Source organism: Pseudopipra pipra, chromosome 12 (assembly GCF_036250125.1).
Source record: "Pseudopipra pipra isolate bDixPip1 chromosome 12, bDixPip1.hap1, whole genome shotgun sequence".
NCBI lineage: Eukaryota > Metazoa > Chordata > Aves > Passeriformes > Pipridae > Pseudopipra > Pseudopipra pipra.
Genome location: NC_087560.1, coordinates 2,905,464 through 2,932,466, shown reverse-complemented (window position 1 = coordinate 2,932,466; position 27,003 = coordinate 2,905,464). Strand labels below are relative to the sequence as shown.

At 45.8% G+C, this 27,003-nt stretch overlaps 2 protein-coding genes across 2 annotated transcripts in view; one reads left to right on the top strand and one right to left on the bottom strand.

Moving 5' to 3' along the window:
- Positions 1-27,003, top strand: part of SKIC8 (SKI8 subunit of superkiller complex) — a 110,115-nt gene that overhangs the window by 51,239 nt on the left and 31,873 nt on the right. The gene's annotated exons all lie outside the window — the stretch shown is intronic.
- Positions 13,921-26,968, bottom strand: CRABP1 (cellular retinoic acid binding protein 1). The gene is made up of 4 exons (XM_064668424.1): positions 26,738-26,968; positions 26,158-26,336; positions 23,417-23,530; positions 13,921-14,249 (listed from the first exon to the last, which is right to left on the bottom strand). The coding sequence occupies exons 1-4, from the start codon at positions 26,805-26,807 to the stop codon at positions 14,199-14,201; spliced, it is 414 nt and encodes a 137-aa protein (XP_064524494.1). The 5' UTR covers positions 26,808-26,968; the 3' UTR covers positions 13,921-14,198.

Sequence of the window (27,003 nt, the reverse complement as noted above, 5' to 3'; positions counted from 1 at the left end):
AAATGTTAATCACAGCTGAAAGTCTTTGTTCTCTCAGGGCAGTATTTTTCTCTTTAGCAGTGATGCAGTGCTGCCTCCAGCCCCAGCCCCCGGTGTAGCACAGACTGTGCATGTGTGCCAGAGGCTGCTCCTGCTGCAGCAGCTCGAGCAGCTGAGAGCTGCAGGAGGCTCAGGGCACCAGTGACCATCAGGAGCAGTGGCACTGCCCTCCTGCTGCCACAGCACTGCCCTGTGTGTCACACACAGCTCAGCAGAGCTGGTTTTTTGGATGATATTGTGGCTCTGGGGATTTTTACAAATGTGTTGAAGTCTAAGAGAGCTGTCAGGGTAAGTTTAAAAAGGAACAGGCTGAGGTTTCAAGGGCAGGTGTGAGATAAATTCTGAAAAGCATATGAGATGATGAATCAGTAGAGGAGAGGCCTTGAAGGGCTACAAGATCATTTCTAACCTGTCCTGGTGAAGTCAGCAGTCCTCCCTCAGGGAGGTCACAGGCTCCTGTCGTGTATCTACGGTCTCCTTGGAGAACAGATTAAACCTTATTAATACAGGCTGCCAGCTGTTCTTCCAGCAGGGATCTGTAAGTACAGCCCTGCCAAGACTGCGTGTCCCCTACACCTACAGCCTTGTTCTTAACAGACCTTGGTGACAACTCCACATTTTCTGTACATGGAACAGGCCTGCCCTGTTGCTCAGGGTTCACGAGGGCTCAGGCAGTGCCTGTGTTATCATCCAGGAATGCTGTGAGGAGTTTGACAGAAAAGAACCAGGCCTTCTACTCCCCCAGCTGTTTCACCCCATCCTTGAATCCTCTCAGTTCCCTCTCTGGCTCAAAATATGCTTTTTCTATTGAGTTTCATTTAAATTATGTCCCCAATTTTCTTAAAAGTCAGAGGAAGTAACACAAAAAGACACTCCAGCCTTGCTGCATTATCTGGAAAGTGATAAGGTGACCAGTATTCTGTTTCAGAAGTGCATATAGTTTAGATTTCTTTCTCTCAGATCTTTTTGTCACTTCCAGGGACGAGGAGAATCTCCAGGCTGCCAAAAAGCTCTTCCCACAAGCAGGCATCTTCCACATCATTTGCCTGAAGCTCATGGCATCATCTAAAACAGGAAGAGGATCTTGGAACCAGCTTTTGCATGTCTCTGGTAATACTGTGGAGTGCCAAAATTACTGGGGTATTTTCTATAAGTGGGTGCTTTTTCAGTAGAAATCCTACCTTAAACCTACTGCCTTTTCACAGCTGATGATCCATCACTAACAGGAGAGGTTTGGAGCCTCACTGATGTCTCTTGACAAAAAGAAGTGTATTTCTGAAAACATTCTGACTGTTTTCTACTTGCTGCTGTTTGCTGAGACATCTCATTCTGGAGAGGGCACTAGAGATGCTGCTCCAACTACCAGCAAGTAGAGAGGCCATAACATACTTCCAATATGCATCAGGACTGTTCATGTTTTCATGATCTCAGTGATGATTTGCTGCCTCAGACTCATCTGTACACATCCCCCAGACATTTTAAATAACCCTTCATCCTTCTAGTTTCTGTCTGTGTCTGCCTCCTACTGCATTAATGGGCTCCATTATGCTATTACCTTTGCTGCCATCGGAATCTGAAGCTGAGGTGAATTCTAGGCATAGCTTGTTTCCATTATTATCTTTATTTTGAAGGCATCATTTGTCTTCATTATCTGCAGCTGCATCCTGAAGGATTTTGAAAAGGTGCATGCAATATTTTCCTCTTATGAGAGCTCGGGTTTTATGCAGGGCTTTCCCTCCTCCTCCTGCCTGTTAAAAAAAAGTTTCCGCTCCACTGCTGGCGTGACACAGAAAGTGTCTCACAGACAGGCTGGCTCTCAGAGAAGCAAGAATCCTAAAATCCAGCAGATCCCAGTCTAAACCCCACTCTTTCCCTGATGCATTATGAGTCAGGGTACCCTGATGGAGTTTCTTTCCCTCTGCAGTTTTCAGCATACTCCATCTTTTTAATTTCCTCTGTAGCTCTGCCTACAGCTGGTAAACTAATCACTGCCTGAGCACTGCACCTCAAAATATTTGTTTATGCTTAATGAGTCTGGCTGAATTTTCTGTTTCCCATCGTCTGCTGGTCTTCTTAATCTCTATCAATGTTTGGTTCACGGTCCTGAGCTCCAAGAACAATTATTATATTCAGGGAAAGGAAGTGAAGCAGTAGAAAAAAACCCACAGCATGAGCTGTGAACACACTTTTAGCACGAAGAGAAGCAGGGATTTTTAGCAATAGCACAGGTAAGAGAGTTATGAGATCATTGTGTGGACTCACATAAATGTACAATTCCATTTCTTCCCACTAAAGGCTCTGCATGGCTGCAGAGCTCTGTTCCCACAGAACATTTAACGTTGCAAACATCTGGCTGGGGCAGCTGTTGGACATAGGTAATTTCAGCTTCACTCCTCTTGCCTTCAGTCAATCCCTCCCGTAGCCTTTGTTGCTGTGACCTAGATTGTGAGCAAATGCTTTCTGATGGCATTTCAAAGGAAACTAATCTTGCACTCCAAGTGAATCATGGCTGGATTCATCTGTGCTCCATGCTCTGTGCATATGTAAGTTTATTTCTGCCTCCGTCCTTGAGCAGCAAATCCTTAATGATCTGTCATAGGCTCACCTGCAAGGCACAACAGCCTGGGAGGAAGACTTCCAGAGCTTTTCTTTCTCCAAAAGCAAAGCTGCTGCTGGCTACAGGGACTAGAGATTTATTAATGCTGTTCAATGTTTTTCAAAGTTTTAATGTGCAAAGGAAGATAAAAGCCTTAATTAACAACTGCAAAAACATGCCATAAGACTGATAATGATGCTCCAGTAATTATCACACACCCTGGTTATACTGTGCTAACCAAATTCCCTATCCAATTGTGCTGCCTGAGTGGAGTAACAGACAGTCAGTAATACACCATGTGGAGAGCAAGATACCAGTATTAGTGTTTTCCTTGGAGTGAGGCATCCTCACAGCCTCTGGAGGATCAGTAATGAGACAGAGTAAAAGGAAAATACATGAAAGCAGCTACTCACAGAGCCCTTTCAAGTTGAAGGATGTGCTGTTAGATTTCTACATGAAAATGGTGACATGGAAGGGGCCCTTTGAGAATGATGTATCAATATTAGCACTGCTAAGTGAGTCAGGTACCTACATCATATGAGGCAACTTCTGCTTTGTTCATTTGTCTCCACACTATTCTGCTGATTCCCTTCCTGCTAGAGGTGCTGAGGCACCTGCTGTTGCAAACCATAAACTTGTCCTTACTGTTTTCACCCAGACAATGCAATTGTCCTGTTCCTGCATTATTAAAGCCCTGATATTACACAGGGACAGTCTGACTTAGCCCTTGCTGGCACTATCACATGTACACACTCACTGCATAAGAGGGGCTGCCCCAGAGAAAGTGCCGGATTACGGACTTGAAACATGCACTGTCACACTCTCAGGTGTGGAAGGGTCTGAGTTTGAAACATGCCCTGTCACACTCTCAGGTGGGGAAGGGTCTGAGTTTGCCTCCCTCTGAAGTGTCCTCTCATAGACTAAGAGCAACAGAATAGAATAACACAACTCTCTTTGCAGTCCCCTCCCAGGACACCACTGGTTATCCCTGGTTATCCCTGCACACACAGACCTGTTTCCCCACGTGAAGTGCTCCGTGCTGCCCACTGCAGCTAAGGTAGGGGTGCAAAGGGGTATGAGATCAGCTGCAGTAATTCCTGGCACTGAGGCCCAGGGCTGATGGGCTTCCTTCCAGGGACATCTGGTCATTAACCCCCACAGAATAAGGGCTTTCAGGTCCTTTCAGTCAGGACAATGGGCTATATGCTAGGAAAGCTAACTTCATGCAGCAGAGACTTAATCACACCTTTTGGGACTTTAAAAGCTGGTAGCTATTGATTGAGGCCAGGGTGATGAAGCGAGGTCACAGCTGCCTTCATCCTTCATATGGGGTCCATGGAGACCACACGTAGTAACATGCAGAGTTCCCTATTGATTCAAGTGGCTTGGCAATTAAAAAGCCCTGTTTTCATCCTTTCAGTCATTTACCTTTCACCAGATGAAGCCAAGAGGCCCCAGCCAGCTCCGATGGCTGCCCAGCCAAGCTGGATGCACTCAGCTGTAACTCCAGATAAAGCTGGGCACAGCTTCATGTCACACAATTGAGGGCTACCCGAGACACCCCCCCAGCAGATGGGACAGTGTTTCCCAGGCACAGACGGAGACCAAGAACCCAGTGAAGTGAAAACAGTGTGGCTCTGGAGGAAGGCCTTGCTGTGGGGAGAGCTGAGAGGAGAGGCACTGAAGCAAGGCTGTGTGAATGATTTGTTTTCTGTGCTGCTCTAATCCTCCTCCTGTCCCTGCAGCTCACCACTGGAACACAAGAGATGACAACCTCCATGTGGATCATTTGAGCCCCGTGGGGAAGGGAGTGTGTCTTTCTGCCCCTAGAAGTATTTCCCCAGGGCATTTACAAAGACTGAAGCTTGGGAGGGCCTCAAACCATCTCTGTTCAGCAGGTAGCACGGTGGAGTTGGGGGCAGCAGAGGGGCTCAGTCCTCCTGGGCACTCCAGTAATACCAGTGGTGAACAGCTATGGCAAAGGCACAGTCTCAGCCCACAGTCAGCTCTGGGGCTTGAAGCACACATGGACTTCCCAGCAGGGAAGGGGATGTGTCTTTTCATAAATCACTTTGTTACCTTAATAAAATAAAAGGCCATTTAATTTTCCTAGCCACAGTTTTATAAAACAATTGTCAGAAGTGCCCAGTTTATCATGGGCACGGATGATGAGACAGCAGAACAATGCAGCCAAGCTACAAAGATCTCCAGAAACAATAGAGGACTTTGCCAAGTTTTATGGAGAAAACAACATCTCTGATGAAGGTTTCATGCAGGCTGGATGCCTCCTGGCTGTTCTTGCAACACTAAGCATGAGAAGACAGTAGTTATTATACCAATACAAGACAAATTATGCCCTTTAAGTCATATGTACAAAGGGCACTTTGCTATTTTTAGTTATTTTTATAGTTAGAAATGCAGCTGGCACTTTGCAGATGAACTTTCAAAGAAATCCTTTACGGCCACACCAGTGGTTTCCCTCAGCAGCCTTGCACCAAGATCTCCCAGTCTGGAGTGTGTGTGTGTGCAGGGCCAGCACATGCCAGGCAGCCCTTGGGAAGGAGCCCTGTGGCTGCCAGGGGAGCAGCACTGAACTCAGGGGCCCTGACTGGGTGGGGTGAAGGAGCTGTGTGACACATCCTTGTGTGTGAGGACACTCCTGCATCTATTTTCAAGATGTCCCCCACAAACACTTTCTATTTGAGTAAATCTTGGCTGCAATCCCTGACCATCCACCTTCCTGTCATTCCCTCCATTCCTAGGCTCATCCAGAAAGGCACATCCTGACTGTTCAAGCAGGGGCAGAGGAGGAGCAAGAGCTGCTTCCTTGACCAAAGGCAAGTTGTTTTGGGGCTGCTGACTGGCACTGGCTCTGTGTTGCATCCTCTACCCTGTTGCTCCATGAGGGCTCACATCTGTGTGAGGCAAGGTCTTCTCACACCTTATGGCCATGGATAACCCTCCAAAGCAGCTCCTTCCTTCCATCTGGTGTGCAGCAGTCCTGAACTCTGGACAGTGCAGAGATTCAGGGGACTCCACTGGGAACACATGCCCAAACTACAGAGAGAAGACTTCATTTTAAAAAGCCCCTTTACATACATGTGGGTAACTGGGGGAGCATTATGATGCAGTTCCATAGGAATGAGCTCAGAATTGCTGCCCAGAGTGTGGGATAACAGAGGGATTATACCCCTCCAGGACTGGTAACTGGGAGGGAGATTCCCGCCGTTCCCAGCCAGTGAGCACCAGGATGTTTGTAGGTTCTCATCATTTCCTCGAGACTGATCTCATCTGTTTATGACCATGTGAACTGTTCCCTTTAGCAGAGGGGTGTTAGTGGGCTGCCATGGGATGCCTGTGCTGTGCCCAGCACAAAGAGAGGCGGCCCCCTGCCATGCCCAGGGCTGGTGCTGCCCTGCAGCCACCCAGCTGGGACAGCAACTGTGTCACTGCTGAATCGGCTCCAAAAACCCACTGAACCCCCCTCCTGCTTACAGAGAAATGGCTTTTAAGTTCTCATCCCAATATCTTCAAGACACAAACTTTTTCTCCTCAGTTTCCTTCTGTATTTACTTTGTGTTATTAGATGATGAAAACTGGCTAATGGGCACCCTAATTATTGCAGCATCCAAATGACAGGCTTCGGGCAAAATTATAATTACTTATTCAAAAGTATTCATAAAATTAACATATCCTGAATAAATTAAGGCTTAATTTAACAGGCCACTGCACTTATTACAAGCATTTAGCACATGTAATTGTTTAAACTTAGAAGAGAGCAGCTTACTCTTTCACAAAATATCAGGGTCAGAAGTAGATGTAACCATAATTTGCTCTAACAAGAGCAAATGTCAAACAGTTTAGGGAGCTATACAGCAATTTGTTCAAATGCATGTAAGTTAAAAAGCATACAAAGAAGCTCTTCCCAGGCTTTTAATTACAGCAAAGTATTCCAACCCTTCCTAAAGTTTTGTTTCTTAGCCAAAATAAAGAAGAAGAAAAGTGGTAAGAAAAAGTTATAAATTCCCTTTCTATTCTCCTCCTCCCTGTCTTGGAACAGATTCAGGGTTTTATGCTGAGATCCTTCTATGGTTCCAAGTATTATATTTGAGATTTTTTTTAACTTTTATATACAATGCAGAGTGTTCCCCACTGACACATTAACACACAGAATACTATCTGTGGTGAGAGGGGAAAGAGCTATTTGTGTTGGTGTGGAAAATCTCGTGTGCCACAGTGCCAATCCCCATGTAAAATCAAAACACTTTGGGAAAATAACAGAATGGGACATTTAACAGCACTGTTCACCCCACCTGAGGAGTGTGCAGTGTCCCCTTCTGTCACCAGAACTGGGTCAGCTGGACATCTCTCACTGGGGCTCAGCCTGGTTTCCCAGGATTGGGGTGAGGTTTTTCAGCCATGCCATCTGTCTGTCCTTCAGTAGAAGGCAGAAGTGAATGACTTTTGAACAAAATGGGTCACTTCCTAATGAACTGGAAGAAAAGCAAGAGAGCACTGTGCTCATCTCCAGCCGTGCCTGCTGGAGCTGTGTGAAAACCAGGGCCTGTTTCACACACACACAAACACACACTGCACCTTTCCTGCCTCCCACTTCCCTTTCTTGAAAACATGATTTTGTGTCCCTCCTGCTTGGGACTCTGGCTGTGGGGTTAGGAGAAACACTGCAAGATGTCCCCCATCCCGAGTCCTGGAGTATATTCTCGGATATTTTTTCAGCAGGATGAAATATTGGCGATAAATCAGTGAATTAATTCATTCTCCTCTTACTTAAACAAAGCAAGAAAGAAAGCTCTGTCCCTGAAAATGGACCTTTTACAGCATCCTGACCATTCCCACAGCTGCCCTGGGACCTGTTCTGAGGATTCTCTTTGTTGCTGCAGCAAAGTCAACAACAGCAACGTTTCTGTCCAACCTGTGCTAATGGAAGCATTACAGATCCTTCCCGTTTGCTCTTCCTGTTCATCCCAAAGTATTGGTACCAAGTTCATTAAAGGAATTACAGGATAAATCACACTGGAGAGAACACGATGCCGGTCAGGACCAGATGATTCCAATTTACTTCACTAAAATACTTCTGATTAAAACACATTGCTGGTGACGTGTCTTAAAAGGAACTTGGACTTCAAGCCCTGTAATAACTGCAATATGTTCTCAGTCTCTAGCCTTGCCACAGACTGCATAAGCTCAGTGTTAAAAACTCCTGCAAAAAGAGTTATTAGGTGCTTCCTTCAGAGACAGACTTTCTCACTGTAGTCATTGCTGATGTCCTGGCACATCCTAGAGGGGATCATGCAAATTAATATCAATATTTAGATGTTCCAGACTCACCACGCATCATTATGGCACAGTGTCAGTTCTACATAAACTTCCACATATGGAACATTTTAATAATCTCCCGACTGCAGCAAGAGAAATGGAAAGCAACAGCTTCAGCAATCAGCAACCCCTTAATAGCATCAGAATCTCAGCATTGACAGGGACTATATATTAGTGCTCAAAAGATCTGAGTAACTTTGGTAGCACTGCTTTCCATCAGGATTTTTTGTAGTCACTGATCTTTCTCCAGAGATGCTAAGATATCTTCTAGGTGTATTTTTTGAGTTTACATCACAGGGCAGAACAGAAACTAAACACAAAAGCAAAGCAGACTTTTTGTTTGTTTGTTTGTTTTTTCACAATGTCCAGAATCCCTAAGTCCTTGATTCTCAAAGCTTTTGTGTATCTCAGTGATGCTGTCTGTCTCAGCCCAGCCCGAGTTGCCAAAAATTCTCAATGCATTTAAAAAAGTGACCAATCCCTTGGTCTCTTTGATGGGGGTAGAAAATTCCTGCCTTTTTTTGTGTGTGTGTGTGTAAAACACAAAGGTGAGGAAATGGGAGGGACTGGGGCACAAGCACCCAGAGGTATTTCCAAGGCCTGGTCTGGAGGCAGACTGGCTGTATGTCTGTCAGCCTGCTAAAGGGATGTGCAGGCTCACAGGGGTCTCAGGGAAGACGCTCAGGGACTGGATTCTGGTGGAGAGAGGCCCAGAGGACCTTTGCACTATTCCTATCTACAGTTTCTGTAGGATCACTGCATTTCCAGTTGCACCTTTATCTCCTGGCAGCAGCAGCTCAGACACCAAAGCTTCAGCCCTTTGAAAACTTTCTGTGAACTCATCAGACTTGTGATAAAATCAGTCCCCTGGCTCCACATGAACGTCTTGTGAAGATTAACCCTGAGATACACATCTCCAGGGCTTCTCAGAGACCTGCACTTCAGGCAGTCACTCACACTGTCACATCCATCCTGCTTGAGCAACCAAACTGCCTCTCTCAGCAGTGCTTTGTGAGGAGAGAGCAGTATCTGGGAGAAGACTGTGGTATTGTCTGCTGCAGAAACCATTTCAAGCCTCACCCCATCCCTCTCTGGTTGCAGTGTGTGACCATCCAGCAAATTCCAACAGCAAACTGTGCTCAAGCTTGTAGAAGGGATCAGCTGCCACGTTCCTCTCTGGTTTGAGACCGTGGCAAAAGCACTGTGTGGCCGCCACACTTCATGTCAGCAGAGCACCAGGCTGGCCCACACTGACATGGCAGTGTTCAGACAGCACGTATTTTAACAGGATTCAAAGACTCTCCACTCTGCAGCCATGTGGGATTTGGAGCTTCCTGTCCGAAATCGTTCTCTTTGCACTCAGAGTGCAAGAAGGGATCACTTGAGCTGCAGCAGCAGTAGCTCTCTGGAGCATTCAGCATCAGTGGGACAGCTCTGAGCCACACAAAAGGAGCTGGTGGGACAGATCTGTGTGAACTGAACTGGTCAATGTAATATCACATTTCTAGCTGAGGGTTTTTTTTTTTTCATATTTTGAGTTTCCCACAGTGGATTATTTTGAATCTAACTTCACTGCCTGACCTGTTTACTGGTTAGGATGTTTATTTTTCCTGAAGAAAAACAATAAATGTTTTATGAAAGCAGCTTAAGAGTGAAGTATGAAAATGAAAATCAAAGGAAAATCCTAAATTGAACTCTTCTTGCCCCAGGGCAGAGAATATGGCCTCTGTATCTGAGTGTTCCACTCATGTGGGGAAGTTTTGCTGTTGTGAAATGCTGCATGTGTGCCAAGTAGCTGCAGATATCTGTATAACCCTTTCTTTGTCTCCTGGAGCAGTGAGTTATCAGTGTGGTCCCTGCAGTGCACAGTCCCAAACCTGCAGGCACAGGAACTGGGAGTCAGTCGCCCAATCACAGCCACCTCAGTTGTGATGCCCTCAGGCTTTGTCCCTGCTCTCCTGCTGCCTCTCCAAAAAGAGGCCCAGCTCTCCTGCAGACCAGCTCTGTGCAGATCTCTTGGGCATACAGGACATCTAAACCAGCTGGAGACACCCATGTTTAGGTGTCTGAACTCTCACTTGTACTGTGCCCATTGGACCATCAGGACTGTTCAGGCCACAGCACAACAAAGCCTTCAGGCTTCAAGGAGGAAGAACTCACCTTCTTAGCTCACTGCATTCTGCTGCCCTTGTGTGGAGAAATGCTCTCAAACATAACCAGTGTGTAATAACCTCACAGGGAAGAGTCCCTGATGCAGCCACTCTGTGATTAGAAAGTTCTTGGCAACGAAGCCAAAGGTCTCTTGGCCTGGGAGCTCCCAGGGCACAGGGATGTGCAGGACAGCACAGAGAGGTCAATCCATGTCACCAGCCAGTGCTTGGAGCCACAGAGAGCTTCCAGCCCAAGAGACAGTGTTAGAAGAGCAGGAGGGGCAGTTCTGCCACCCCCTGGCACACCTCTGAGCCAGCTCTGCGCCCCTGGCTGAGTGACAGTGCTGCAGACAGTGTGTCTGGTTAGAATCTGGAAGACAATATCCATACAATCCTTGGGGCCCTTTTCAGACATCCACACGCTATCAAGTGATGAACAAAGCATTCCTGGAACCCTCAGGTGCTCCACTGTCCTGGCCCCTTTGCCTGTGGAAGTCCCTCCCTCCTGTGTGCCTGGAGCTTTCAGGACCCTGTTCTGCCACGCAGCCGTTTAACACTCAGACATCACGAGGCCAAGTTTTTGTGGATGTGAGCTACAGTAACTCTACTCTGCTTCCATCACCTCATCTAGGGAGGAGTGAATTCATGATTTTTTACACAAAAAGTGAATAAAACTGTCTCTCTGTTGGTCACCCTGGCATCATTCAGCTCCCATACTCCCAGAGGAGCTTAATCTCAGCAAAGAGAAGAAAAGCAGGAGACAACTGTAAAGCTTTTGGCCAGTAAATTCACTCCAAATCCCTGTGTGCCTTGATTTGAAGAGCTTTTAAACCCAAGAGGACTCACAAAGTGCAATTTGGCCTTTGCACTGTTTCAACAATGAGCCATAAAACTAACACCCTGGACCAATTCTAGTCTCAGTTCATATGAATGTAGCCAAGCACCAGTAACTTTAATGTAACTCCACAAAAGTTAATCAAATGGTGAATCTTCCACACTGAAATTATTAAAGAAAGGAACTTCTGTCATGCCAGACTGCAAATGAAGCTTAGGGGAACAGCTTCAGGGACGGAAGAAGAAAGCTCCCAGATATTCAGGGTAGCTCATATCTCAAGAGCCTGTTTTTAATCATAACCTCTACAAGCTAGTTACACACAGCTCATGCTTTTCTACTTGGATAGAAGCTGCCAACTGGATGGAAACCGGACTTGGTATTTTCCAGTTGGTGGGAAAGTTTTCTGAAGGATATTTGCTTGAGCAGCACAACAGCTTAGCATGAGCCTTCCTAGAAATGAAGCACAGAAATCACTGCTTCCATTAAATCACAGAATCCCAAAATATGCTAAGCTGGAAGGGACCCACAAGGATCATGAAGTCCAACCCTCAGCCCTGCCCAGGCCCATCCCCAAGAGTCCCCCCCTGTGCCCCAGAAGATCAGCCAAACCCTCCTGGAGCTCTGGCAGCCTTGGGGCTGTGCCCACTGCCCTGGGGAGCCTGGGCAGTGCCCAACCAGCCTCTGGGGGAAGAACCTTTTTCCAAAATCCAACCTAACCCAGTCCTGACACAGCTCCAGCCATTCCCTGGGTCCTGTCCCCGCTCCCCACAGAGCAGAGCTCAGTCCCTGCCCCTCCTCTGCCCCTGCCCAGGAAACTGGAACTGCAGTGAGCTCTCCCCTCAGTCTCCTCCTCTCCAGCTGAACACACCAAGTGCCCTCAGTGTCCTCACACGGCTTCAAATCAAGGCCCTTCCCCATGTTTGTTGCCTCCTTTGGACACTCTCTAATGCCTTCAAATCATTCTTATGTTGCAGTGCCCCAAGCTGCCACGATACTGAAGGTAATGCACACGCTTCAGACAGTGTGAGTTCATACCAGTGCCCTGCTGAACCCTCACAAACAGTGCACTGGGGCTGTTCTAGGCACAGGTAGAAAAGGTGATTGCCAGGAGTTCCATGTTTTCCTGGAATGGCAAACCAGCCCTGCTGCTTACTGCCTTTGCCTCTATTCCTTGCCTCGTCAGCTTGTACCAGCCCCCACACCCACCACCCACCTTCTTGGAGGTGGAGGCAAAGCCCTCTGTGCTGTTGGTGGGCTCCTGGTGCTCTGGGATGTGACGTGTGCCAACACGTCCTGCAACACAGTGCTATTCACTGCTCAGCCTTGATGTGGCAAGACAGTCTTGTCTGCACCCCTGAGAAGCTCTGAGCTAGCTCAAAGCCTGGCACTTTTCACTGGGGTCCCTTTGGCACAGCTGATTGCACAAGTAGGCCCACATACTCCTGAAGTGGAATTTGTCTGGAACAAAACACCCAGCTATTTTAATTTGGATCTTAAAAGAAGATAGAAAATAGATCGTTGTCATCCCCCTTCCTGGTTTCATTCTTACTGGGGGGCCGCTTCAGCTGCACCCAAACCACAATGAACCAGTTTCAGCCCTCGTCTCGGTGTGAGCTAATATGCACTGTGTTAATTGGTACCAATGGAACCAAGGTCCTGGACACAGGATTTGGCTTAACAACAGAGTGTGGAAGAAAAGAACCCTCTTTCCAGCTGTAATATGGTATCCTGAGTGCCAATGGCAGGGAAAGCAAGCACGACCTGTCAGAGCAGAGGAGACCGAAAACATCGTGTGTTTGTCTCCTCTTGTGCTTCTGTAGCTCATCCTGCAATATGTAGAACAGCTGGCTGATTCCTGCACAGCCCTATCCAAGGGGATCCCTCTGCACTGCTATGAGAGTGAGGAAGAGACACAGGAATTTGCTTCCCAGGGATGTCCCAAGATGATCAAGATTTGGGCCTGTTTTCCCGTTCTGAATATCGAGCACAATCCAGTGAACAGGGCACATACTCTGCTAACACTGAACCTCTCAAAAACCTTGTGTGACTGTGTGACATGAAGCAGACAAATCGTTCTTGCAAAGCAGAAAGCTAGTCAGATAAGGTTGGATATTGCACTTAAATAAGCAGTGCTCCTAGTCTCAATCTCCAGGTACTTCCAAGGCTGAAGAACAAAAGATTTTCTGGTTTATTAGTGGAATGTCTGTTCAGCTTGAAACTAATACTTGATAGTGCTGCAGCCAGAACTCTGAGCCAGAGTAAATACATTAAATTCGGTGTTTCTTGAACTATGGCCCTGGTTTGTGAAATACTTAGTTGCTCAAAGAACGAAATGTTGAATCACCAGGAGTGAGAGTTGTAGCACAGAGGGGGAGTGGAGCCGTGGGAAATTCTCTCTGTCCCAGGTGAGAAGGCAGGACAAAAGCAGCTTTCCTCAGCTTTATTTTTTTTTATGGCCCAAACAAGTAAAGTCTGTCAGATTCTTCTGGTTCTCTGATCAGGCCTGAGGTGCCTGGCTGTGCTGACAACAAGTATTAGTCATGATCACACTGTTATTTGTCCTGTAGATGCAGCTGGGGTTTGTTCTTGGATAGTGCATGTCTCAACAGGGAAAGTCTGGGCATTCCTCAGAGACACAGCAGGGAAGAGGGTAAAGATCTCGCCTTGTCTTGTCTGGTTCAGCTGAATCACAGGATTCAGGAATTGTTCCTCAACAACCCTCCCAAGGAGAGAGGACAGAAAGAAGGAAAGCAGCAGAGCTCTGGGTTTGGGAGAGGAGCCTGCAGCTCTGCCAAAGGCCTTGACACTCCTTTTCTCCACCCCTTGGTGTTGCCCTGGGAAGTGTTCCCTGTACCTGCCGACAGCAGGGAAACTCCACACTCACTTCAGCAGAGGGGAGGAAGTGTTTCAGTCCTGTCCAAAGCACTGCTGGGTTTTCAATTAAAAACACCCCAAAACACCTGTGAGTTATGCCCAATAAGTTTAATAACTGAGGAAACCATAGCAAGTGACAACTACAAAATACAAAGCAGACACGGAAAACAATGGCATAAAAGTGGGAAGGAACAGTGTCTGCACTGAAAAATGAAAGCCAAATACACTTAACAGAGGCTCTGGGTTCAGATAGAACACACATGGTCACATACAACACCGCATTGGGAACAGCACACACAGATACTCGTTACACTGGGGGGTTTCACAGCTCTCCACTTCATCCCAGATGACAAGTAAATTGATGTTTTTACTCTCTTACATAAATTCTCGTGCACACAACATCATCAGCACCAAAGGTCTGGAAAAGAAATAGAAATCAATCAGGAGAGATGGAACCAGCAAACATTTAACACCATTTTGAAATGTTATTTTTACTATAGTAGCTAGTTCTACAGCAGAAATACATTTTCTTATGTCTTTTGACAGATGGGAGTAAAGAAAGGAGTCATTTTGGAAGAGGAATGCAATCTAAGTGACCCTTTTTCCCAGGCGCGATGAATTTTGTCAGAATGATAAATGATGCATAAATTCCCTTTTTCTATAGTTTCTTGGCACGCATTTATAAATAAACATGAGAAAAGAAAGAGAATTTGGAATGTGCTGTTGTTATATTTAGAAACAGTCGCAGCACTTTGAACTAGAACTGCTGAGGGTGGGATTCAGACAGCGAGCTCCGAAGGTATCCTTTGATATTCCCAGATACAAATCCGAGCAGTTCAAATGGAGTGAGGGCAGGGATGATGAAGAGCAGGAGAATGTACACCTATGACCTGTAAACACAGTGCTGCTGCAGGCTGCTGACACCCCATCCTAGGACACCAAACCCTCAGTGTCAGTCACAACCTTCTCTCAGGGCGCTGTGACCTTGACCGGGGGTTTGTCAGGGATGAGGAGGATCTGTAGGGCCACACAGATTAGCAGGATCTGCAGGCAGGACAGTGACTGTGGCAGCTGTCTGAGAAAGCCACCTGGATCCCAAAGTGTCTGTCTGGAACTGCAGGTCTGGCAGGCTAAAATCCAAGCAATTAAACGTGAAGGAAATAATGGGTGCAAGAGCAAGGAAATAGTGACTGCAAAAAACTTCGTGTTCAGCTGCACCAACAGACAGTTCTGAGCTCGGCACTGACAAGCTGTGAGGTGGATGTTTGGCTGCAGTAACTGCCAAGGGCTCACTGAAAACTATAAATTAAGACCTACCCCAGTGTGTTATGAAAATTCAGCTGGACTATTTGTTTTAATGCTTTCTACACCTGTTTTGGCCAACTCTTCTTTGAAAGGACTTGGCTTTAAAACTGACTCTGGCTTATGTTTTGTTCACATTATTGAGGAGACAACTCTGTTAGTATTTTGGGGATATAGGCTTTAGTTTTATGCACATCAGTATCATATAAATGTTTATATACATTTTTAGCTTACACATGAAAATGTCTGGAAATGAACATTAAAGGATGTGGATAGTTCTCTATTGTCCCCAGCACCAGCTGTAAATACCCTCACTATGGCTTCCTTTAACATTTCCAAATTATACATAAAGGCAAAATTACTTCAGCAGGAGCTTTCCAGAGAAAGGAAGTCAGAGCTAAGACCATCCAAGCCTTGAGGTTGTCTTTGGGGACTGTAAAGTCCCTGTGACAGTGGCTGTTTTTCTGTGGCACAGTCAGGCACTGCTAAGCACAGTGAAGTTTGGGTTCCCTGCTGCTCCCTCAACACAAGTCCTGAACAGTGGTAAAGCAGCCCCTGTGTAGTGTTCCCCCAGAGCTGGCAGGGGCCCAGCCTGACAGTTGGAGCTGCACAGCTCTGCAGCCACATCTTGTGATGTGAGGGGGTGCCACAGCAGCCAGTGCTAATGAGAAAGGCTGCAGCAGCCAAGACTCCTGTGCCTCCCCAGACAATTCAGGTCTGTTCTTTCAGGGGAGTTAAGAGAGAGTTCAGCTCCTTCCCCTAAACCTGTGCAGCAGCAGTTATTCTCAGAACAGGCCAGCAGCTGGATGGAGAGGGAACACTGCAGGGAGGAGCAGGTTGAAGTAGATGTGCTCCATCCTGCAAGGGAGCCACTGGAGGTCCAGGGTCTGAAATTCCACTGTCCAGTTCTGAGACTGGGAGCAGGGCAGAGCTTGCTCCTGAGACATCAGCTGAGTCTGACTGGCAGCCTCCTTGCAAGACTCACAGGAGAGAGTGTGGAAATAAAGACAAAACTTTGTGGAGGAAGCAAAAAGAAAGAGTAACTGTCTGGGCAAGCTCAGTGTGGGTGAGTACAGGCCCAGGCAGACGGGCTGCTGTGCTCTCAGTCACTGCCTGGCACACCCGTGACACGGGGCATTGGACCTTCCTTTTGTGCTTCCAACATCCAGCTCCACATGGACTTCTGGACTTCGGAAAATGTCAGGCTGCACTTGGATAAAAATCAAGTGCAGAAAACATGGACATACCCAGGGAGCCCAAATCCATAGTGAATCAGTAGCTACATGCAAGGATTGTCATTCTCTGCAACACACCGGTCTCACCGTTTGGAAAATCACTAAAATTTAACACAATCATGTCTCGAAATGTAGATTGTAAAAAGATAAAAGTCATGCAAAGCCCAATTACAATTACACTGGAGTACCATGGAGCCCCTGGGCACTTCTCAAAACATCAGCTACCATTTCCCTGAAGACCCAGCTTAGGTTATGTGGCCTCTGATCTGTTTTGGGAATAAGCTGCATTTTTTGGCACTTAGATTTTACACCTTATACTCATCCAGATGATTAATAACCCAATTGAATCACATAAATAAAGGGCTTTATTGTCACAGTTATGCACATGGTTTAAATGTGGACGTACATAAAAGGTGTTTCCCTATCTTATTGTAATTTATTATCACTGTTGATGAACTCCACTCAGTGTTACTAAAGAAAGAAAAGAGAAATGTGTTCAGACTTGCTGCATTCCTTTTCTTGTGGTTACTCACAGAAACATCGAATGTACAGCTGGGCCCAAGGTCAGGGGAGGATCCAAATCAAAAGGCTGTTACTCCTCTGTCCTTCACACTTAAATCCTTGTGTTCAGAGGTAGGATAAAGAGTTTAGTGTCTGTGGTTCTAATTCTAGATTCGAAAGAAGTGATAGTCCCTAGCAGAACAAGCTGACTTTAATGATTTCCAGGACTTAAAGCAGCAGAACTTCCTAACAAAAAGAAGGAGACCAAGCAATCCTGGCTATTTGGTCATGAAGTTACATCAGAGCAATTAAAAAAAGAGCAATGCCACCAAACTGCAATTCAGATCTGATGAGAAGATGCAGGATTTTCAAACACCACCCTCTTATCAGCTTGCAAAACGCTCCAAGGCAAGACTTCTATCTAAATCTAAAATAGGATTTTAAATGTGCAGTGACTGCAAATTGCAGAATTGTTTTCTTCACTTGGCTTGTCATAATCTGTAGCTAAGAGTCCAAAAGCACACTGCAAACAAAGCCCTGCGCAGGGGGATAATCCAATAAATTGACCTCTCTCAGTTCACTCAAAATCTGATGACCACTGACATCATGAGAGATTAAAAGAGAATTACAGGGCAGTAATATATTTTGGTAGGAGTAAATCTGCTTTTTGAAGGCCTTCTTTATAAACATTTGCTGAGGAGCCTTTGTGATAAAGGGAACACACGGTATAATTAGGAAGAGTGTCATTGGAACAATCACCTGAGAAAGATCCCTTCTGCCAGTGTATGCAAAAATCCCTTTATCTGCTCATAACTGACCAAAATGCAGAGGCTTACAAAAGTGGGTATCAGCAAACTGATGGGGAAAAGAAGATATTATTTAAATGAACGTTCAGTAAAGGGTTTGTCCACATGCAGGCCTCCATGGTACCCAGAATAAAGCTACAGATCTCCACAACAAAGGCACATTGCATATTTCCTTTCTCCTCCTGACCCCCATAATGTTTTAGGAAAGAGGCTGATCACTGTGGATCTGCAGTCCCAGAATGTGCAGCCCTCACTTTGAAACTTGGATATCAGCCCTATGAGCTCCCCCTCACTCTCCTCAGGATATCAGTGGACAGGACCACGCACAGCCAGGGGCCTCAATGTCAGTGTGTGTGTTTGGGCACTGCTGTATCACACAGATGCCTCAGGGCCGTGCAGCAGATGAATGACAGAGGGAAGAACATGAGACAATGGTACCTCCCAGTAACAGTCCTGAAAGCCAGTAACAGGGAACATCTCAGCTGCCAGTGATATTGTAAGAGGCTCCGTTCAGGAGTGGGTGCCTCCGAGATGGAAATGGCTGTGGCTTCTTCCTCTGTCAGGGGTATGACCCAGACCAGGCTGCAGGGGAGAGCAGGGGCTGTAGCTCCCTAAGCCCCCTTGTAAATCTGCTCATGGCAAAGAGTAAATTAAAGCATTAGGCCCATGCCACACACACGCCTGCATCATTACAGGCTTCGGAACTTGCATCGGGACTGCTTTAATGAGGTCAGCAGCAGCCCCTCACACCGAGCCCAGTAGGAGTAGACCCTCCTTTTGATAAGTGATTTTATCTAGACTCACTCTCCAAATGCTGTAGGGGAGTTAAACTCCGGGGTAGTTTAACACGGTTCGGCTGCAAAGCGCGTTCCCAAACCTGCACTGACCCCTCTCACCCGCCAGGTTGGATTTTAAAAGCCAGCAATGTCATTTGAAAAATGTTCACTCGCTCATCAAGGCTCTGCAGTTCACCAGTTTTAATCAACCAGGGCCTGGTTTTTCTGGGGAGGGAATGCAGAACAGAAACCATGCTTGAACCCCCCCTAATGTTCTGATCTTTGACCCTTGCCATAATTGATTCTGAGAACCCCTGTGTGATACGTGAACTGTGTAAAATGTGGTCAGAGGCTGTTTTTAAAGCCCCTCTTCACATCCACTTTAAAATGTTTGTGTGTTCCAGATTAAACTTAAATCTATGGAGGCTTGAGCAGCCCTGAAAGCAGCAGTGCAGCTGAAGTTTGAATAGAAATGTGTCTCATTTGAATAGCTAATATTTGTAAGCAGCATCCTTTAACTTGGTAAAGAGCAGACCTTTTGTTCTTCTGACTTACACAAGTGATTGATAGCTCATTAATGTCCCTGACAAAAACACACAGCAACAGCAAAAATGTTATAGAGTATAATGAAGGGAAGAAAAGGCACTTAATCCCGGGTCATAATTTTCAAACAAGGAAAGGAAATATATATTTTTGTGTTATATTCTGATCTTGATTGCTCAAATGCTAATCCAAGTATAGTTTATGAATCTGGACTTGTAAATACAGATGTTCTGACTCTCTGTGTGCATTACAGTCCTAAAGCACAATACAATATAGTGTCAAGACAAATAAACGTGGACTTTGATGGCGAAATATCCTTTTCATCCTCCCTTGCTTGCACATTTCATGCATTTTTTATCTATATTGTTCAGTTATTCTAAAACTGCAGCACTGAAGTCCCAGCAAGTGCATCAGATGAGATTAGAATAAATTGTTCTGATAAAAGTAGTTGCAATGTTCTGAGACATTCAGACCACCTTTTTTTATAAAGCAGAACTTGATCCTTCTTCCCTTACTCCACTGAAAAGACTCTTTTTCTAACAGGACTTTAGACCTACACCTGCCATTGTATGAGCCAACTATTATTTATCTCCTGATAAGAGCAATTCCATTCTCCAAGCTGCAAGGAGCTGAGGACAACTAAAGGCAACTGGTACCTGAAGGTAAAGAAAACCTTTGCCAAACAAATAGTGTGTTTCCAGCATGTGTGTACCAGAGGACACAATGTGGCATGGAAGGCCATCATATTGCTCAAGGGAATATCTCTGAAGAACATAAGGAATTCTTCTGCCAGGATGCAAGAAACATTGATAATTTTACAGTAGTATGGTTTCTATTTTAGCTCTGTGGTAGTCATGGCAATTCCACACTGATTTGGTTGTTTTATTACATGTGATAATAAATGCATTTTATCTAACATGTTGTGTCGGAGAGAAAAATACCTCCTTCCACTAGGAAAATGTCATAATCAAATGGATCCCCTAAGCAATGCAGCACATCAGAGCAAAATGATGTGGCAAACCTCCAACATTTATGCAGCCAGGATTAACAGGGTAAAACTAATTCCTTACCCCCTGCCTGCTACCCCAAGCCTTTTTTCAGTTTGTCTAACACAGTTTAGATTATTTCTTGCAACTTCTTCCAAAAGGGGTAGGAATTTTCTTGATTTCTTCTGCAAACGTATGTAACAGCTAAGAAGGAGTCTCAAGACTTCTGGAAAGATTTCTCTGGACAGAAAACCAGAAGCAAAGACTTACTGAAGCCCATCAGAAAGAGTAAAGGAAAACATTTCTTAGATGAGCAGGGAGGTTTGAGAAATGTGAAGATGGGAATTGTTAAATATTTGAAGTGATATGGGCAGAAAAACTGAATGAGAAGAAGAACTGAAGAAGAATTTCAGGTCCTAAAGATCCCTAATGAAGTTGGGAGAATGGAAGAAGAAAGGAAGGAGAAAACAATGAAAGATTTCTCCCTCTCACTGTGCTCTTAGTTTGGAAGAAGCAAGATGTAAGTGGGGGTTTACAGACTCAGAACCAAGGAAGATTTCCAAGCAAGACAAAATAATCTAAATTGAATCTTTGTTTGCTGGAGTGATGAAAAACCCAAACACCCAAAAACCCAAGCGGCGGAGAGGCAAGAGATCAAAAGGGTCTTCTCATTAAGAGCTCCCATTCCCACTTTGTTCCCTTTCATAGCTGAGGAACACACCTCAGCCAATCCCTTCAGGTAGTTTAGCTGTTAGAGCCCAGGTCTGGAGGGAATATTCTGGGGTTTTAAAATTAGGGACCGCAGACAAGAAAATGTAGCCCACCCTCTTCCATCTCCCTCCAAGCAGTAGAACCCTTTGCTGCCTCCTGGAAGGGTTAATTTTGGCCATCTCAGGTTCTCCAGAGGAGCAGAGACCTCACAGTCACCACCTGACTCCCAGAAACACCTCACTGCTGAGCTTTAGGGCGTCAGGAGATTTGGAACGTGCTAACCCATGGATTGCAAAGATCTGTACATTCAGTCCCATCAAATGTCATGAGGGCTTGAAAATACTTGTCCTGAGGACCAGTTATTGTCAAAGTAGTGAATAAAAAGAAAAAGAGGCCACTATGCCCCAAAAAAGAGGTAGGAGAATGGAACTGCATGTCATAGTGAGTAGTAAAAACCAGAGAGAATGATCTGGGTCACCTGGAAACAAACACTATGTTGTCATAATGGCCACGGTAAAGTGATACATTGCAACCAAAGAACACAGTCCCAGCTTGCCAGAGAGGGGAAGGGGATCACTCTGGGGAGTCAGAAACCAGGAAAATTGCTTGGGATAGAGAGTTCCCAGAGAAGAGTTAACAAAGTCTTTGCACATGAATCAGAATAATTTTACAGAAGAGTAGTTAGATGAAGTCATCACTACTTCAGGTGCTAGATTGCTACCAAAACAGTCTGTGCCATTCTGGTTTGCACAGTTTAGAAAGGAAAGTGATACACTGGAGGGGCTTAAAGAAGCAGTCAAAGAATGATTCAATGAAAGATTCCTTTACATTGAGGAGCTCAAGGTCTTCCAATGGTTTAGCTTAACAATCAGAAAGTTCTTCCAAGAGGTGGCTTGATCAGGGGTGTTAAAAGAAGCATTTACAATATAAAATGTTAGGCCTATTATTTAGGTTCTTTTATACACAATATGTAAAGACTTGGAGCTGAATCTACAAATACAAAGATTGGAATGTCAAGGAAATGAACCAGTAAACCAACTTAGGAAAAGTTGTGAGATGCTATAAATGGAAACATTTTAAGAAGCAGCAAGTTTTTCTAATTTATATCCTAATTGGTAAAAAAGAATTAATTCAGAAAAGTTCAACAGACTGTATTAAACAAGAAAAAAAAGGTTAGATGGCTTTATAATCTTGGAATCACTCTGGTTTCTTATCCAACTTCATTATTGTTCCCCAGCAGGGTAAGTTCCCGTTGCTGATTGCAGGAGGCAGTTGTGTTCTGACTGCCTTTCCTGCTTTGCTCGGAGCAGTTCCCTTCGTTTAACAGCTGCCTCATTAGCCTGTGGCTTAAATAATCAACTACAGAAATGGATTGTTAGAAAGCTGGAAAAATTCTAGTTGAGAATATAGTTTGTGCACTGCATTACATACAAAGATACAAAGCAGGGATCAAAGTGCTTTGCCTCCTGAAGTGTTACGATAATATAAAGAATTCCAGTGGTTGAGTCAAAAGAAATGCTCCAGCATTGGAGTATTCATTCAGGAGAAAGCAGTGTGATTTCACTAACAGCAGACACCTCCTCCTAAGGGGTGGGTGAACAGTTCCAAGATGTCTGGAAAAATATTAACAGCTTAAAAGCTTTTAGTTTATACACGGTTAGGTTTGGGTCTTGTTTTTGTTTCAGATGCAATCTCAAAACCAGAACTCCAACTGCTTTAGAGAAACACCGGGGAGGCTGTTTGTTTTCTAAAGCGCAGAGGTTTAGTCAGTGTGATAGTTTGGAATAAACCCACCCTGCTTTGATGTTTCCTTACCCTCACTCCAGCAGCCTTGTCTTCCACGTCCAGGCTGATGAGGCGTAACAGTCTAATCAACTATTTGTCTGGAGTGCACCGGTAAGAACATGTGCAAGAAAATGATTCTGAACTCGAGCTGAACTGTGCTGCAGCCTCTTCCCTCGGTGCTGGGCACTGCTAAACTGATGGGGAGTGACTGCTGGGGAAAGGTGCAGTGCAGAGAACTCCACTCTGACAGAAACAGGGATAATCTAAAGGAGGAGGCAGCTGCAGAGGTGCCGCTCAAACGCCCCCGGTACCCTCTGCCAGAGGGGAGTCACACACAAGGGGGGATCTGGGCTGAGAGCAAATGTGCCAACCTGTGTATTTCTGAGAAACTCAGGAAGGCAGTTCTGAACCTGATTCAGAGATAATCAGGGAACTGGGGAAGGAAATTACATGTTTTCCATAAAGAGGAGAGATTAGAGCATGCTAACAACATGTACATCTCTCCCTCTGTACCCCACGTGACTGTGGATAAGAAGCAAAATGTTATGCACATGCCTGAAAAAGAAGATTCTCCAGAAATGAGGTCAAATGCCTTTATCTCACTTTCACCAGAGAAAATCTGCAATAAACCTAGCAAATTCTTTGGTAGTGTGCATTTACAGAGTAGAAGTGGCCCACTTGTGATTATTGTACCAGTAAAAGTATGGCAAAAGTTATAACAATTAAATGCAAGTCAGAACATGCATATACCTCCATTTGTTCTTAAAAAAATATAGAAAGAAAGGAAAAGGAGTGATTTATTAGTTGTATGGGTAGAAGATTATGAAAATGGTAGTATTCCAGATGGACTTAAGTAAGGAAAAATAATAAGTCATACTATGTGGTAACAAAAACCCCTGTTAATATGGTTGCATGTATTGAGTGGGTTCAAAGTTCTTACCAAAATCAGCTCATCATTAGCTAATTCTCGAGTCCAGTATGTTTTGGGGCCATCTCCCTCAATAAGAGTTTGTTTGCAATAGATCTTGTTTTCATTCTCCCAAGTGGCCAAACTCTGCAGGCAAGAAAACCATTAGGAAATACATTAATTATATCCCCCAGTAGCACAAGACAGAGACACAACAATGAGCAGCAGTGAGAATAATTGCTCACTAAAGGAGCAACACAGAGAGAGATAAAGGAAAGCCGTGACATCAGAGTTAAGGTGTGAAGGGGTATCTTGGAAAGAGGTCTGTATTAATAACAAGGTAGCTGTAAATGTGTCTTTGCAGGGTGAAGCCACTCAGTTTCTATAAAATGCTTGTTGCTGAAAAGTGTAATTTAGGAATGTGACCATGTCGTGTCTGTGTTCCCAAGCATCTCTGTGCACGTGTGGTTTGATCTGACATGTTATTTATCACTGGAGTCCCCTTAGAGTCAAAGCACAGACAGTCCTATATATCACACTGTGGTCATATATTTGTCACCCACAATCTTTCCTGCTATATGGCACTGTGCCAAGTTAGCTGCATATAAAACAAACTAGAATGAATCACAAACAAATTAAAGAAACTTGGTTAAGAGTTCGGGTGTTTGTGACATTACATTTTAAGGTTGTGGGTCTGGGCATTTTTCAAAGCATTTCAGTGATGACTGTGAAATCACTGAAAAATAAAAAAAAAAAAACAACAAAAACTATAGGATTTTGTTTAACTTTCACAAACAGGCAAGTCTTTTGCTTTTCATTCTAGCACTGAACTATCACTGCACAGTGCAATGGAACAGCTGTGCAGGAGGATGCCCTGTAATGAATGTGCAAGTAATCACTTTATAACTACACAGGGGAGACATTCATTAGTCTGTGGTTATATACATATATATTTATACACACGTGTGTGGGTGCATATAGATGCCTAAATTCAAGTTAACACTTCCCAGACATTCAAAGGGAAAACCCCCTCTACTTTGATTTAAGATTAGCTGCTTACTTTACAAATATTTTTCAAAACAATGGGTTTTATAAGCCAACAAGCCATTCTCAAGCAGCAGTTGTAGAAGCTTTGCCTTGCAGTACAACTACATAGGTCTCCCTCTTTGTCTATATGAACAATGGATCAAGTTAGTTGGCAGAACAAAACCCTCCACCCCATAAAGTATATCAAAATCTATCACCAGTCAGCAGTTTTGCCAGATATTGCAAATTACATTCTGGAGTATTATTTTATTCTCTGTCAGCCTTTGCTCCGTGGCCCCATCTTGGTAATATACACACAGCAGTACAACTTATTCCTGAGAGTGGACTATAAATAATTCCACAACACATGGAAAAAATTTACTACTTCACAAAACACATTTCTTTCAGGTTTTTCCAACTTTCATAGCTCACAGCCATAATTATTGTTTTTCCATCTGCAGCAATAAATCCTCCTCTAGAAAGCGGGTCACTTTTATTGTATCTGCATTATGCATGAAGACACTAAAATACTACTTTTGCCGAACAAGATAAATTAACAAAGCCAGCAACATTTCCTGAACAAACTGTTAAATATACAATAACTCATCCCAGAGATCAAGTGGATGTTTTAAACGTTCACTGACTCCCAGAATCTCCTTCGCTTTTTCATAAATTTAAGTTCACGGCAATTGCACCGAAGACGGCATGTTCTGAATTTTTAATGGTGCAAGGGGTCTCAGAAGCTGGCCCGAGAATTAGGAGAGATCATATTTTGGAAAGTAGATTATTCCACCATCCTTGGATACTTTTAAAACTGGGTCCTCATTTGGGACTACATTCTGATGCTCTTTATTTGTACTTCTTTTATAAGAGTTTTATATGTACTTCTTTTATAAGTGTGAGAGTAAAGTGCCCAAGGAAAGCACAACTAACCTATGCCTTTGATAACTCTTTTCAAAAGACAGCTGTGACCACAGCCCAGGTCCCCAGTACCTCAGATCCCAGGTACCTGCATCAGCGAGAACCTGGTGTCAGATGCTGCTGACTGAAATCTCCCTCCATGGCCACACAAGTGCTTACAAAGGTCTCTCACACAGAGTCAAGCCCAAAACACTCCAGTGAGTGTCCTCCAGTTTCCTTCTGCTCAAGGAGATGGTGTAACTATGGCTGGTATAACACCACCTGAAAGTCTGTCTTACACTCTGCTCAGCAAATTGGACATAGGCACTTACAGGGGCATGAAAGAGGATTTCAGCCCCAAACTACAAACAGTAGTGGGGCTGCTTGTGAACTCCTCCGATTCAATCTAGGACAAAAGTTATGTCAGGTCTGTGCACCAAATCCTGACTCTTGAGGTCTCTCTCGCTCCACCATTTCCAGTGTTTCTGTCAGGGACAGAGGTTGGGGAGAGCTTTCCCTGCAGCCTAAGTCTCCAGGGGAGAGGGAAGCAAAAAGAGCCGGACAAAACTCTGCCAGCCAAGGAGCTGGCAAACAGGGATCTGAACTCTGCTTTTGGGAGTGCTCTTTTTTTGTTGTGCTCTGTTGCCTTCGGATTTCAGTTTTGTCTTGCAAGAGGGACAAGAGTACTGGTGACCACCAAGAACCCCCAAAGAGTGCTTTCTGGCAAGAAGAGGATGGAGGGCAACAATGCCACTGCCTGGGGACACCGGCAGCAGATGTGTTTGTCCCATCTAAAAAGAACTTGGTAAAACACACACACCCCTCCCATACCCCAGCTCTCCTCCTACCCTGCACTTTCGTCCATCCACCGTCTCCTCCTCAAAGCTCTCCCCGATTTTGAAGTTGATCTCGGTGGTGCGGACAGTGGTGGAAGTTTTGATGTAGAACTGGTCGCCGTCCTGGCGGATCTCCACGTGGGGTTTGGAGGCGGCCGCCACCGCCACTTTCCTGAGCATGGCGTTGACACCTGGGCAGAGCGGGGAGGAAAGCGGAGCTTGACGCCTCCGGCCGTGCCCCGGGCTGACCTCGCCCCGCACCAGGCGGATCGAGGAGCGGGGCTCGGGGCCGGGGCTCGGCGCGGACCCCCCGGCAGTGCCGCGGGCCGGGAGCTGCGGCGGCTCCGCACGGACCGCGGGTGTCGGGGGGATGCCCGGGCACAGCGCCGGACCAGCGGCTCCCGGGGCAGCCCCGCAGGTGAGGCGGGGACACGCCGTGGCTCGGCCGCCCCTCCTCGGGCAGGGCTGAGCCACCCCCGCTCCGGCGGAGCCTGCCCCGAGCCGGGTGCCCGCCCGGAGGGAGCGCAGCGCGGCCGCGGTGCCCCCCGCCCTCCCGCGGGGCACAGCCCGCTCCCGGCTCCCCGAGCCTCACCCAGCGCCTTCAGCAGCTCGTCGAAATTCTCGCTGCTCCTCATCTTCCAAGTGCCGGCGAAGTTGGGCATGGCGGGGCGGGCGCTGCGGAGGCGGCGGGGACGCGGCGCTGCTGCTCGTTCTCCGGCTCAGGCACCTTGTGAGCGGGGCGGACCGCGGCGGCGGCGGCGGGAGCGGGGCACACCCACCCGACCCCCACCCCTTCCCCCGGGCCGGCACCACGCCGACAGACAGCCGGCCCCCTCCCAGACACGGCCATCCATCCAT